The sequence below is a fragment of the Notothenia coriiceps genome, unplaced genomic scaffold, assembly GCF_000735185.1.
Source record: "Notothenia coriiceps isolate Sejong01 unplaced genomic scaffold, NC01 NC01_scaffold00026094, whole genome shotgun sequence".
NCBI lineage: Eukaryota > Metazoa > Chordata > Actinopteri > Perciformes > Nototheniidae > Notothenia > Notothenia coriiceps.
The window spans coordinates 222,125-237,114 of NW_011358795.1; the positions used below are offsets into that span (position 1 = coordinate 222,125).

Genomic DNA, 14,990 nt, shown 5'->3' on the forward strand with positions numbered 1-14,990 from the left:
GGGTGTAAATAGCATTGTTAGCTACGGACACCCGATTGTAAATAGCATTGTTAGCTACAGACACCCGGGTGTAAATAGCATTGTTAGCTACGGACAGCCGGGTGTAAATATCATTGTTAGCTACGGACACTCGATTGTTAATAGCATTGTTAGCTACGGACAGCTGGGTGTAAATAGCATTGTTAGCTACGGACACCCGGGTGTAAATAGCATTGTTAGCTACGGACATCCGATTGTAAATAGCATTGTTAGCTATGTGCACCCGGTTGTAAATAGCATTGTTGGCTAAATAACATTGTTAGCTACGGACACCCGGGTGTCAAATTTCACAGGGGAATTATCAGCAAAACGTAACGTTTCCGCAGCACACGGCAAAAAAAGTTATCATAAACCCACAGGACATAATTTCACAAGCACCAAACTGCAAAGCTTGAAGCAAGCTGTCAGGAGATGGTGGAGACCGAAAACAGAGCAAACATGGGTATTCATATTGGACTAAAATATGAAACAAGGCATACATAATATATAAATAAACAAATAGAAACACACATAAATACACACATTCATATTTAGATACTTTTGTAACGTCTATCGTATTTTTTACTGTATGTCAAAGTATGTGATGAATTGCAAAGTTGTTGAATTTACGAAAAGAAATTACAGCAAGACTCATACTGTACACCAGTTCACTGTAAGACATTTTAAACAAAAGCTTTGGAGTGTAGTCTTTTGTTTAATCCCTTTCAAAATGTGGCATACAATTTTGTTTAAAATGTCTTACAGTGAACTGGTGTACAGTATGAGTCTTGCTNTGATAGATTGTTTATAATGAACAGTGAAAGGTGGTACATACTTCAATTAACTATACAAACTTCTTTTCTCTTATAAATTGATTATGGTAACTAACCAATCCAATTGTAAATGACCAACAACATTTAGTAAGGAGTGTGCTAAGATAATAGCTATTATTTACTATTGCAAATCGTCCATCTTTCTGTTTCCACAGCGCACAGTTTACAGGGCCAACAGCGGCAGATTCACCACTTGTATTCTGTAATACATTTCTAAAAGCAGTAGCTAATTGATTTCAGGAAGAGGCAGACGAAAGTCAGTATTCCTTTCCTTAATGGTGACCAGCTATTATGGAAAATCACATTCTCACAGTCAATACTTGCAGGTGACCAATGTTATCAACATGACTTATGTTTTCTAATTACAATTTAATGATGAATTTATGTAATTTATATGTAATGATGATTTGTTTTTAATTGGATGACTACCTTCAAATTTAAATGTCACACCACATTGGGCAGAAAATGCCTGCTAAACTATTACTACCAGGCTGCGGTCATTATTACATACATTAACGTGATTTTTTTAAGATATAGGAATAGTTCAAATATAAGATCTTAATGATGGAAATATGGCTCATGGCATCTGCTAATGTAATCATTTTATTGGCATCAGTACCTATCTATTATATTCAGCTGTCATTAAGTCCAAAAATGCTTGGGCAACATATTTTTAAGTGTGTTTCACTGTAACGCTGGAGTTAAGGGAGACCGACTGCAGCACTTGAACCTAATGACGCTTTCCTCACTCTCTACATAAAGTCTTTTCAAGAGGATATGAGAGCAATTCTGAGTGCAATGATACACTCCTTAATAGCGCTATTCAAAAGTTCAACAGCACTACATCTCCCTTTGAGGGAGGATATGAAAGTTTCAGAGGCTATGAATCTTAACTGGAGAATGAGAAAGTTATTCATTATATCATCAAATATTTCAGCCAGGCACCTATTAAGTCCACTAAGTAATTCAAAACACTGTGAGGCACTTCATAAAACTGCATTTAGCGGTTAGCCCCTAAGTAATGCGGTTCAGTGTAACTCAGTGGTGGGAACACGACACACACCCTGAGTTACGCTTTGGCGTTCTATAAAAGCAAAACAATTTCCCAGCTGTTGCAAATTGTGAGAAGATTGCTTCCAGTCAATTATTACCAAACGGTAACCAACTATGTGATACTAGTGTGTATATTCTCCGTTACTTACTGTGCTATCTTGCAGTTGGATGCTCTAACAAACCGTCCTGTGTAGTTTATATTACACCTGACCACATTGTTGGTGAAGTCTGATTCCAGCACCAAAAACTTGGGATTAACTGTGAGCTGAAAGAAAAAGGGAAAAAAGGCCAATTACAACACACCATAATCATTACATTAAACAGTGATAGAAGAGGAAGGTATTTGGAATAGATGCCCCTGTGTGATAAAGTGTTAGGACCCAGAGAAATAAAACAACCTAAATACTTCAGTAACTTAATTACTCTTTTATAACTCAGATCAATTTGTTTTGATGGCCCAGACCCTCCATGAAATGTGACCTTGTGCTCTCCACGAGCTTGACTCCTACCTTTAGTATGTAGTTTCCAGGCTGGATATCCGTGATATCGATCCACTGGCAGTCAATATCAGCGTTGTATGTATCGTAGCAGCCCGGGCTCAGACCCTGAAGAAACAGAGGGGAGACGCTCAGGAGGAATACTGATCTCCTCTAACTGTGCCAAGACGAGTAGGCGGTCAAAAAGTTATAACACAAATATATATTAGATTTATTTACAGTAGATACAATTATGTGCACTTGTATATTATATTAGATTGTACATATATATATTGAATGTATATATAAACATATATCATAGAAAATAACAATTTTACTATTATTTTAATAGATGGATTTTCAAAGACACTTACCAAAAGACAACAAATATTTGGACTTCGAGAAAACTGGGATGGACATTTTCTTTTAACAATCTTATAGCATTTTCTAGACCAAAAGATGAATGGATTAATCTAGAAAATGACTGGACAATGTAAATAATGAAGCACTTCTTGGAGTTGTGCTGCTCTATAATTGAATAACTGCCATGGATGGAAACTGGCCTAGGGGTTGCTAAAGCTTGTGATGAAAAGTAGTCTACCAAGAGTAGAGCTGGTGACCTCCCAATGACGGTGAAAATCACAACTCCACATATTGTTTTTGCTGCGTTACCTGAGTGTGAGTGGTGCAGGCATAGCGCTTCAGGTGACCAAAGTCACAGGTGGTGTCCTCCAGACAGAAACTGGCCTTGTGTCCCTCCGCCACTTTCCGTCCTGTACTGACCTCCAGTAGATCGTAGTGGCTGAACTCGTCCATACTGTGGAAGTGCCTGTCGGAGAAAACAGATTGTGCATGTAGTCAAAGAGGAACAACACACTTAGTTCATTCTGGTGTCATCTGTTATTCATTGTGTGCTTTAGAAACAATCTCTGAGCAGAACTTATTATGGTTTTACTAGGTTTATTAATTACATTGTCATTTTGCCTTCATTTAGCTAATTTAGTTGACTTTTAAGACAAACAGTGGATTTATAGACCCGTTGACCTTTTTCTGCTAACAAGTAATGTTGCACCTTGACTGAACACATCATAAAGTATCAAAGGACACTAATTAATGGCAACAATAAAGTATTGCCGAGGCACGACATTAACACCCTAATGATGTATGAATGTTGTTAATTAGCTTGTATCACTCAGCAAGATCGGAGGTGTGTGAGCGTGTGCACATTTAGATGTGTTTGTACTTGTGGCTATTTGCATGCGTATGTGCACATCTGTGTGTGTCGCCCAGTGTGTTTGTTTGCACAGCTTTAGCAGCTTAGGGAAGCCTGGGTGCACATGGGCACTGATCATCTCAACTGAACTCTGTCAAAGAGCCGGTCCATTTAAAATCATCTGCAATATTACCTGCTGTATGGCTTGGACCGCTCCCAAATGTCAAAGTGACCCGGGATGCTTTTCACTTTTTACAAGCCTGCTTATTGTGGTCAGAACAAAATAGGAATACATTAAAGGGATTTATCTGTTGAGTTTACATGTCTGAAAAGTGAACCTTGATGTGCAAATGTCTGAAAATACCTTTCCAGAAACATTAGCAAACATTTACTTTTCTATAGCTCATTGAAAGCACTCAATAAACGACAGGATAACTGGCTCGCTGTTGGTGGTGCATACACAAGCAGAATAGTTATGGATGGCAGTGGGTGTGAACATGAAGCATTTCCAGACATGACATCATTTGTCACAGCCACAACAAATAAAGTAGCATAGCAACCAACATTCTGGTCTGCATAACTCAGGTGGCAAAGGTCCTACTGTGTGTACAATTGTATTTGACAAGAAGCTACATAGTTAGCAGTCTAACTTAGCAATGCACCTTAATGAGGCTCAGAGGAGGTGTTTATCAGTATAACATAATACCACCACAAATTACAGTTCAACCTGCAAATGAACAGAGTTAAATCAATGTTGATTCAATGTTAACAAAAGCTGAGCTTGACAAGCATTTAAAGTGTCCCCAATTACAATTCAATGTAAAAAGCAACATACAGTATTACAGTAGTAGGAATTGGTGTTTTATCAATGTGCCATTTTTGTCATATGGAATACATGAACAAATGTTTTGGAAATATTTTTGACACAGCTTTATTCATCGTGTAGTGAAGGCCAGCAGGAATTTACTGTATGTATGTGTTAGTTGACCTGTCTTCCCATAGTGTTAAGAGGCTGTGCCTGAGAGGTTGAACTCTCTTATTTGCATAAAAGCGGTTTAACTTCATGTTGTCAAAATTCCTTATCAATAAATAACAAAGTTTAGCAACTTTTAGCAAGGACAAAATGTCCCCAATCCAACACAATTGACAACAACCTTTCTAATACTAAATTGATCCCAATAGCTAAACTCTTTATATTTTAGATACAAAAATCAATATGACAATATTCCCCAAATTACAGTTTGAAATTACAAATGTAATTCCACCTTTTTGTAGTTATTGAAAGTTTTTATTTCCATTATCCTTTGATTGTTTATTTGCTTTATCCAGTATATTTAATTGCTGTTGGCTTACGTCGTTGCAGTGGGCGATGTAAGCACTGAATCTTACACATTCAGACCAACTCGGACTATATAAATATTGCCTTTCGCCTTGCTTCATGGCTAATGATTCCACGTAGCGACAGCTTTTACTGGAACACTCATTAAAGATTGAAGGAAATATAGGTACTTTCCCCTAATGGAGCCAGTGACCATTCAAGGACTCATTCTTTCCAAAGGAGAGGCAACTAATTATGAGCTGCTACCAGGTAGAAACCTGTCAGTTACTATCAGCTGCCGAACACTGTATGCATTGAGACTAGGGCATACATTACTGTTCTGTCTCTGTTAACATGCAAATATACATGGCAGAGTGTACAGGCTTATTTTATGTGGGCCACGTAAGCACGCATGCAATTTTTTCAATACGTGTGACAGTATATCTGATCACATGTATATAAAGGAGGGCCTTGAAGGTTGAATAACAGTCTTTGTTGGTGTTCCCCAAACTGGCATTCAATTCAGTGGCTTGAGATGATTATCTACAGCATGATGATTATCAACCATATATGTGTGTGTATGTGTGTGTGAAATAGAAAGAAAGGGTGCGGGGTGCAGAGAAAAAGACAGAGAGTGGGAGGTGCTGGATTACGAGGTGCCTGGAAGGGACCCTCGATTTTTCTGGATCCCCTCGCCGACTATGTCAACTACAGAGAATGCAGTGTTGCAAGAACACATAGAGGATTTAACTAGAATAATTTGTAATCGTAGTATACAAAACATTCCATTCCTTCTTCGAAGCCATGAGTAATTTTCCACTGGTGTTGCCACAAACAAGACTTTTTCTCAGATCACAGCTTGGGTTGCTGTAAATTACAGGGAACTTAAGTCTTTGAGAAGTACTTAGCAGTGGCATGACATACACCGTTCACAATGTGCAAGCAGGATATGAATACAAATGTCCAAGCACCTGCACAAATAGCAGCCATGATCTCTGACCACAAAGGTCACATACTTTCATACAGTTATGCCGTAAGGGACCGAGACAAACATAGTTGAAGAACTTTATAATTAACTTATGCGTGATCCCCACAAAAACTCCTACAAAAATAAATACAGCATTATAATGACTCCCACTTGTTTCCTGCACTGATTGGCATAAACAAATATGTTCTACATGGATTTCGTTGTCCTCATTTGTGCAAAAACATACAGAATTCCAACATTTTCTTGGCACCATGATACTCAAGAGAGGCTGTTCCCTTCCCTTCTTCTATTACTCCAGAGAGAAATATAAGGGTGACTGTAATGAAAAGCAAGACTGTCAACTCCACGGCTTCTTTAACAGAAATGTAGGGCAGGAAAGTTTATTGTGAGAATCTGGGCTAGAGATTTTCTTCCCCTAAAGAGATTTCTTTGTTAACAAACACTTTGTCCCAGTAACCCATATCCATCATCCTTTAGCAGCTGTGTGATTTGGCGCCACAGATTGACGGGAAAACTGCATTGATTTGCCATTGTCGAATGATTGTCTTGGCTTTCCGCCTCCTGGGAACCACTGTGCGAATGCAGACTGATGTCAAACAGCAACAACACAGCCAATCTCCTAACGGCCAGTCAACATTCCTCTAAGAGGAGGGTAGTAAAGCAGAGCCTGGCACTATCGTCAGTGGGCGAACTACTGTAGCTGAAATTCAGATAAAATGCAGTCGATGGAATACAATGCCATCAAACACTGACGATAACCCCAAAATCACCTCATCAGCAGTCCCCCAGAGCCACGACTGGCAAGTACAACTGAAATCTGTTCACCATGAAAGGCACAATGAGAAATAAGCTCGCTAAATTGATCAAACCCACATGTCTATACACCATTATTCTTCATGTAATGTGGAGTATTTTATCGTTTTTATATTATTTCACACATGGTTGGCACGCTAATCAACTCCATAGGTTCCTTTTAAGACTACAGAATCATATGTGTGCTTTCTCGGCTAACCAATGCAAGGCTTGTCTTTTCATGCTGCATATCCCTGTAGGGCACACTATGGATCTTATAGGGCTCTATGACAGCTAATCTGCATTTATGTCTGGCCAAATGACATTGCCATGTGCCACATCAACTTATTGGACATGAACTCAGTGCTCTGTTGATCCATTCTGTACCCACACCATCTAGTACAAGCATGTCCGCATAGCGAGAGATGACGAACAGCTAGATTACATTTCAGCAGTCAAAAGAAAACGATCCTTCATAAGTTGCAGAGGTTTCCTTCATTTCTTCCCTTTTAAGGCACTTTTCCCTAACCAATTCAATGGTCTTAGGACATCGGGTATGATATGCTGTAGAGATTGAAAAGCCCCTTGAGGCAGATTTATAATTTTCTGATAGCGGGCTATTTAAATAAAACTTACTTGGATGTACTCTGTGTCTTTGCTCATCCAGATCAGCCCAGAATTGCAAATCGTCATCCATCATAATTCAATACATTAATTAAATATGACTCATATTCATGGTATGTATGTAACAAATTCAGTTACATCAGGCATTTCACTATTAGATCTGACAATCTGTCTCTTTTGTAACAGTGGAATAACCTTTTAATGGGAAAGATGATCAGCATAAACCAGTCTACAGACATTTGTTCCAAAAAAAATCAAATTGAGCTGACATTAATGTGCCAAATAGCTGGATACTGCAACAGCTAATACCACAGAGACAAAAGCCCATTTATCTGATTGGGTGAAATCTGTTTTTGTATCGGTACTTACTGATGACAGCTATGCCACTCCCAGGTATGACGTGGCCTGTTAGGCATGAAGTCGGCAGTCCCCTTGTTCTTCACCCTCTGTGGGAATCGCAGCAGGACCCTTACATCGTAGTCGGTGACCTCAGGCCCATAGGCGGAGCTGGATAACGGACACATACATCAGGACCAAATCAGTGAGGGAAACAGCACAAGTTGCTTAAAAAAGAATGTCGTCATGCCTGTTTCTCATTACTAAGACAAGGAAAGAAAACAGGAGTGGGACTGGACAGGACTGAAAGCAGAAGCATATCTACTTAATCATTTATTCTACTGTACAGATTACAACCATCTCTCCAAATACACTGATTCAACATGAGGAGATTCTGTAGCACAATTCACTTTTACTGAGGAACAACCTCGAGTTCACAATACCACTGAAGATCTAAGCCATTCATCTTGCGGCTGTTGTTGACATTGGAGTGTATTGCAAATTACAACAGCCCATCTGTCGGTGATTGCTGCAAACTCAGACAGGATATGAAAGGGCTTTGAGCGATGGCTGTGCTTGTGATGGGAAGAGGGCAAATAGAGTAGCCGTGGGGACAGCACACTTTCACAATTTCAATAGTGTCTTTAGTGCAAAGGGCCTAGGTTTGAGGCTCAGGGGATGCCATCCACCAACACAGAGAAATGAAAGTAACAACAGTCTGTTTCCCCAAAGGTGACCAGGATTCAGTTCTAATGTTGTGCAGTTGGTACATTTTTTAACCGTATATTCCTGTGGCTACGTTGCAATTGTGGATGGTTCACTTGCTGGGTAATGCTACCCAAAGGTAAAACAGCTTATAAATGATGTTAGTCTTTCATAAAAACTATTCTCTGTAAATGCATGGTCTAAAGCAGGGTTAAATATGGACAGGACACAGGGGGCTACATTGTGTTGTTTAATATACCTCAATTGGATATCTGTATGTGTGCTTACCACTGAGCCACAAACCATTATTAGCACATTCAATAACAACATTTATGACATTATAACTTTAACATGAAAACAGAACCCAAAGGGACACAAATATTTGTGATACCATGACATTAGATTGAACCCATTAAGAAACTAAATACATGCATGAATAAATAAACACAGGCCAGCAGAAGGACATACAGAATTGTGTTTACCTTGAAAGACATTTTTCTTCAGCAGCACAGCGGAGAGAATACATGTGGGCTCTCTGGATGTATGTGGAAGCCTGGACATAGTTTGGATCAGGAACAAGGTCAGGCAAACCTGTAATGGAAGACACAATGCTCACCATATAATGCCTTACACTCAAAGTTACTCCAAAAAGTCATTTTCTTCGAAATCAAACAAACCTGCTTCAAATGGTGAAAATAAAAGAGTGATTACTAATTGGATTAGACAGTTTTAGACTCAAACAAATAAAGCATTGTTAAGATTTACTTTAATGATCCAATGATCTGTTAAGCATCTCTTTTCATTGCAGCCATTCCTGTCATTGCCAGTGCAAAGCCCAGAAACAGAGGAACTCATCTTTTTATTAATGGAGTCTTTATGGTGATACTTATTGGGGGATAGCGTGTCACATGGGCACTGGATCAAGAGTGGGGCACTAGAAAGAGAGCCTTAGGCCACTGATAACGGATCCTTTCAGATTATTATCACGGTTTTCTAATAACACTTTTGCTTAATAGGCCTGCCAGACACGGATGAGAGAGCATAAGAGTTGCAAAAAGGAAAAACTTGTATACCAATAACTGTTTTCCTAATGATTTGTTCTTCCATGTGCAGTTGTGCACTGATCTTTATGCAAACATGTCACTTCATTGTAACCGTAAAATAAAGAATGACTAGTATGTATGTAAGATGACTAGGATTCCTGATCTACAGTATCACAAGAGAGGTTGTTGCAATGCAGTCTGTGTTTTTCAGACTTTGGATTTTGCCAGTCTGTCTCTCGTGACAGAGATGAAGAGATACAGCTAGAGAGCCAGACAGAGAGCCAGAAAGGGAGAACGTACGAGCCAGGGCAAAAACAACAGGGATTTGAAAACACTGCTGTTTTGTAAAGTGCACCACTGACCAGGTCTGTCACAAACCTGAGGAACAAGTAACAACGCCAGGCCTGACTTGTCACAGTGAATGTCTTTCTCTCCATTTCCCACTAAAGGCCAAGCCAGCAAGGGTCTCTGGCAATTGCTTATCACCCCTCTTTGTTAAGTTCACAGGCCAGACACACTTTAATTTGAGCTTGTTAAAGTCAAACATCTGACCTCTAAGTCTAGAAGTAATAATTCAATCCTACAAATAAAGCAATATGAAATGATGAAATATTGCAGTTGTTCCTATTTTGGATCAACATGAAAGGCTTTAGATACAGTCTGTTTATGGCAACCAGATAGGAAGTTGCCTACCTCCCCAGCTGCAAGTCGAAAATAAAAGCTTTGCCTTTGTGGGCATTGTGTAAAACATCCTATATGACAGCTCTCTCTAAGTCAAAGAGAGGGGGGAGCTTCCTGGGGTAGGCTACGTAAACCCTGTAAGTCCAGCGCATAACGCAGAGGTTTTCTGAAAGCACTCACAACCTCGTTTTTTTCTCCTCACCCTAGGAAGGCTTTGTTCTCTGCCTCCTAATCTTTTGAAATGCGAAAATTGGGTCTCTTTCAGAGGGATAAAGTGTATTGAGAAGCCAAAGCTGATCAGCTCTCGGCAGCATGTGACAAAGCCACACATTACACTCTAAGTGGGGCAAGGAGAAAGGAAACTGAATCTTGTGGTGCTTTTTATACCATCTAATAAAGCATAACAAAAGACATGAGGGCTCCCTCTCCAGACACTCCTGCTTTAAGCTATTGGCGGTTAGCTGCAGGAGACTGATAGATTAGAATACTTCATGTTCATTGAGGTCAGTTTAAAAATGAAAATCACAACAGCGTTCAATAATTAAATATAGAGTATATCACAGCCACTTTTGCCTGGTAGTATTTTTTACTCTTTGCATTATTTTGTAATACAGCTCTGCCTTAATGAACTAATCTTACGTCTAATCACTCTCACATATGACTGTGTGTGGCTTTGTCAGGGAATATGAGAGTGTGGGTAGAAAGGGCAATTGGTCTTGACAATATGCAAACTTCTTCGTCCCATATTTACCATCATACATGTTTTAATACAAAAACAGCAAGATCACTGCTTTCAGAAACTACACTCAAGGTGTGCATACATTTACCAAGGCTGCACAGTGTAAGGTCCCTCCAGCAGCGACTGGACTAGAGTACTACCAACCCTCAGTAACATACCCTTCTGAACTGATCGGATTCATCCCCTTGAATAGAATCTCAAACAGAACTCATTGTTGAAGAATATCCTTCATCAGTTTGCCCGATAAGGAATGAGGGGGATCGACAATGTCTGACACATATAGTGTTTCATATGTACTTTACTTCCTTACAACGCAATGGTGGCTTTAAAAAGGTTTTAAAATAAATGAATGAATATGGTTAATATATATGCCTGTGTAGTTACTTTAGGTGAATTTTAAACGTGTAGATCACAGTAGTCATGATTAAACTATAAAAGCCAAAATGACTTGCCATAAAGCAGTGCAATATAAATGTGAGTTATTCAACAGCTATCAATAGCTGAATATTTATCACAATGATTACTGTCTCACTATGGCATCTGCACACATGCTTTCTGTACTGTATGGCTCCAAGCTTTATAGTTTCTGATAGAAACTGCAGCACAAAATATTGAGTAGTATAATTTAAAGTAAATCTTCATTATTAAGAGTCAGAGAAGTCTTTTGGAGGTACTTATTTTCTCTCAGCTCAGAACATAGAAAAACTTCTCATGTTTGCATTCTTTTCTCAGCATTAACAATGAGCTTTCTACTTCATAGTACCTTAAATGTTTAAGTGAATATATGCTATCGTCACTCATACTTGGCCTAATAATTCTGACTTAAGTATTTCTTGGATTTTGAAGAAGCAATGGACCCCATTACAGGGACTTTCCATGTTCCCCCTCCCCCTCAGGGAGTGGTGAAGTACTGTATCCCCCTCCCTAGTTTTCCCTCTGGTGTCCTCAAGCCCAGGACGCAGCCAGACCCCACCAACACCCCCTGTTACCAGACCCCCAATGAGGTCACCACCACCATTACCCAACTCTGCACACGGCGTCAACGAGTCAACTTTTGTGTAGCATAGAACTCCCCACAGAAAACACAGTGGTTCCTGTGTGTGCTCTTTGTACACGGGCAGGGCTTCGCTCAACACCTGGTTTCAATAACTATACAAGTGGGAAAAGATGAACCTTGTGTCCAATTTGGTGTGTTTTTAAACTGAAGAACAGGCTGAATTGTAAGCAGCCGTTTCATTCTGTTTGCTGGAGATATCTGATCAAATGTAAGAAGAATACTGGAAAAAAGATGACTACAGTATGTGCTTAAAGGAAATGTAAACTTTGTATTCCCCTCAGTTGGGGTTAGGGTCTACACATTTTATATTCATGTCTCAGCATCAGACATAAATCTGATCAAAAACAGAAATACCTTTGGGAGAATCCCTACAAGTGAACATGTGTCTCCTCTTTCCACTGAAAATGTTAAATATTTCAGATGCCGACTTTTCTTCAAACACATGATTCGAAATCTCCCATCCACATTTCACAGCTTCTACTGATATCTTCAACATTTGAAGTAATGGATACATTGTGGTAGTTCAAAAAACCCAAACCATAAAGCTTACCATACCTCTCTGTTCTGGCCGGTACACACTCCCGACATTTACGTTGGGGTTCTCGATGCCGGAGTTTGGAGAACTTCTGGCTTGAGGAATGGGCTGCGCCACAGGAGGCTGGGGTCTTCCAAATGGAGGAAGCTGCTCATACTGAGGGCTCCTGATTTGTGGTTGACCAGCTGCTCCTGTCCTGTCCACTATCACAGGAAATGCCTGGTTGAATTCAGGGGCAGGTACAGCAGGTACAGCCTGACCAGTCTCCGCATTGAAGATACTGTGGGAGTATCTGTGGTCCAGACCATCTGCAAACGGTGGTTGGGCAGGTTGGGCTGCACGGGCAGGTTGGGCTGCACGGGCAGGCACCACAGGATTTGGCCCATAGCCATAAGGCTGGTAGTAGCGGTAGCCATCTTCAGAAACATCAGAAGGAGAGCCTGGGAACACTTGGGGCTGACCACCACCATACCCTCCTCCAGTGTAACCGGGTCCAGTACCATACCCTCCTCCAGTGTACCCGGGTCCAGTACCATACCCTCCTCCAGTGTACCCGGGTCCAGTACCATACCCTTCTTGAGTGTACCCCGGTCCAGTACCATATGCTCCACCGACATATGCTCCCCCACCAAATCCTCCACCGGCAACAGGCTGAAAAGGTGGCTCGTAGCTCCTGACTGGCCCTTCTACAAAACTAGGATCATAAGGTACTTGTTGGAAAGGAGGTTGTTGAGGAAATGGGTTTTGTGGGTAGGATGGTATAAAAGAAGATGAAGAAAAGGATGATGATGATGATGACGATGAAGAGCCTGTGGATGGCCTGAGGCGAGTGCCAGTGGATCCTTGGAACTGGCCGCCCCCTGTGCTGCCTGCAGTTTGTCTCCAGTTATCAGGAACTTGTCCAAAGCCAAAAGGATGCCTTGCCTGGCCACGGACAGTCTCAGAGGACCCTCTTGATGGAGCTTGTCGGCGGACATTGCCTCCCTGAGGTCTACGTGAAGAGCGTGGCTGAGTGTCTGCCACAACCACCCTGGGACCTCTTTCCTGGGCCCCTGCGGGTACGTATTCAGTTCCACTGTTCAGCAGGCTAAACAGTCGTCCATTGTTCTCCCACTGAATCATCTGCCTCCAAGGGTTGGCAGAGCTGTCCTGCCCCTGGCCACGACTCTGGCTCTCCCCCTGAGTCTGTGTGGCAACCTGAGCCTGAGCCTGACCCGAGCCCAACAGGAAGAATACCAAACATGCCACAACAATAGGCAACATACTGGCTCTAAAGACGCCTCAGCTTACCACACAGGAAAAAACCCAACAGCTCAAACTCAAACCACCTGTAGCTCTGTCAATAAAACATGTGTATCCTCTTCCCGCGGGTACAGCTTTTGTGGGAGTCTTGAGACAGAGGCAGGGTTGAATAATAAGCTTGGATTTGAGTGCATCTGCAGATCTTTGGTGGGAGCAGTAGAATAGTTTGAATGTGCATTCAGGAGCAATCACACCCAGGAGAGCAAAAGTGGGCTTCAGAAAACCCACTGCTGGTGTTACCGTCTGTTTCTGCTATGAGAATATGTCCTGACTTCTTGTCGGTCTGCTGGCTCTCCTGTCAGTAGACTGAGCATTGCTCTCTGCCTCCTGGAAAGAAGCGACTGTGCACTGCAAGCTTCTATTTGCCTGATTGCTTACAATGGGTTGTGAAAAAAGAAAATCTGAAACTTTTTTAAGGAGAGGTCCCACATGGCCCTAGTGCGAGTGATGTTTCCTGGCCTGCAGCAGCCAGGGCTCCATGAAGCTTCCAGAGTCAACATTACCGCCTGCAAAGGCATTCAGACATGTAACACATCTCACTTTGCCTCACAAGGGCTTTGCTTTCTCTTCTCATTATGTACAGTATGCACATATGTAGTTACAACATGGCCTGTATTTTAACAGGTGTTTCAAAGTGTTGTTATGTTTATTCATGGCATTAAAACCTTTAAAAGTATAATACCCAAGTGCAGTTGGGAACACATTATGTCATAGAACCATAGTAACGCAGTTTCTAACAATATAAAACAAGATTTTAGACTTCATCCTACTGTTAAACATTTTATAAATTGATATTACTGTACAGTAATGTGACGTTTGCAACACATGAGCAGTTATAATGGACATGTTTTGTGTTTATACTTATTTATGGAATATCAAATGGAAGTCAATTACATCCCCAGCACCTCTCTCCACCCGTTATTCCCATTGCTGATTGTTGTATACCGAATGCACAAAAGACAAGCATACATGCAAACAACACTGCAAACAACTGTGCTTTTGTGTGTGACCCTTATTTACACAAATGTTCTGAGAGAAAAGTCATTAGAAAAACACATTCATTGGGGATTCAAAACAGCTTGCTTACTGCCTGCCTCGATAGAGTGAGTGCACGCAGACAGAATCAGATTTCCCCCTGTTATCAAAGTCAGCAGTTTGCAAGGTATTTTCCTTGGCATGGGGCAACGGCCGCGATGTGCGACAGACCAAAGAAAGAACAACATTCCTCCATTGCTGTAGCACTCAACATTCACATTGCCTCTCTGAAACAGGATCCA

At 40.9% G+C, this 14,990-nt stretch overlaps 1 protein-coding gene across 1 annotated transcript; it reads right to left on the reverse strand.

The window, feature by feature from the left end:
- Nucleotides 1–2,049: 2,049 nt before the first annotated feature.
- loxl1 (lysyl oxidase-like 1) lies at nt 2,050–14,075 on the reverse strand. Its single transcript, XM_010783941.1, has 6 exons — nt 12,432–14,075; nt 8,839–8,947; nt 7,685–7,822; nt 3,053–3,209; nt 2,414–2,509; nt 2,050–2,169 (listed from the first exon to the last, which is right to left on the reverse strand). The coding sequence occupies exons 1-6, from the start codon at nt 13,672–13,674 to the stop codon at nt 2,050–2,052; spliced, it is 1,863 nt and encodes a 620-aa protein (XP_010782243.1). The 5' UTR covers nt 13,675–14,075.
- Between the last annotated feature and the right edge of the window lie 915 nt (nt 14,076–14,990).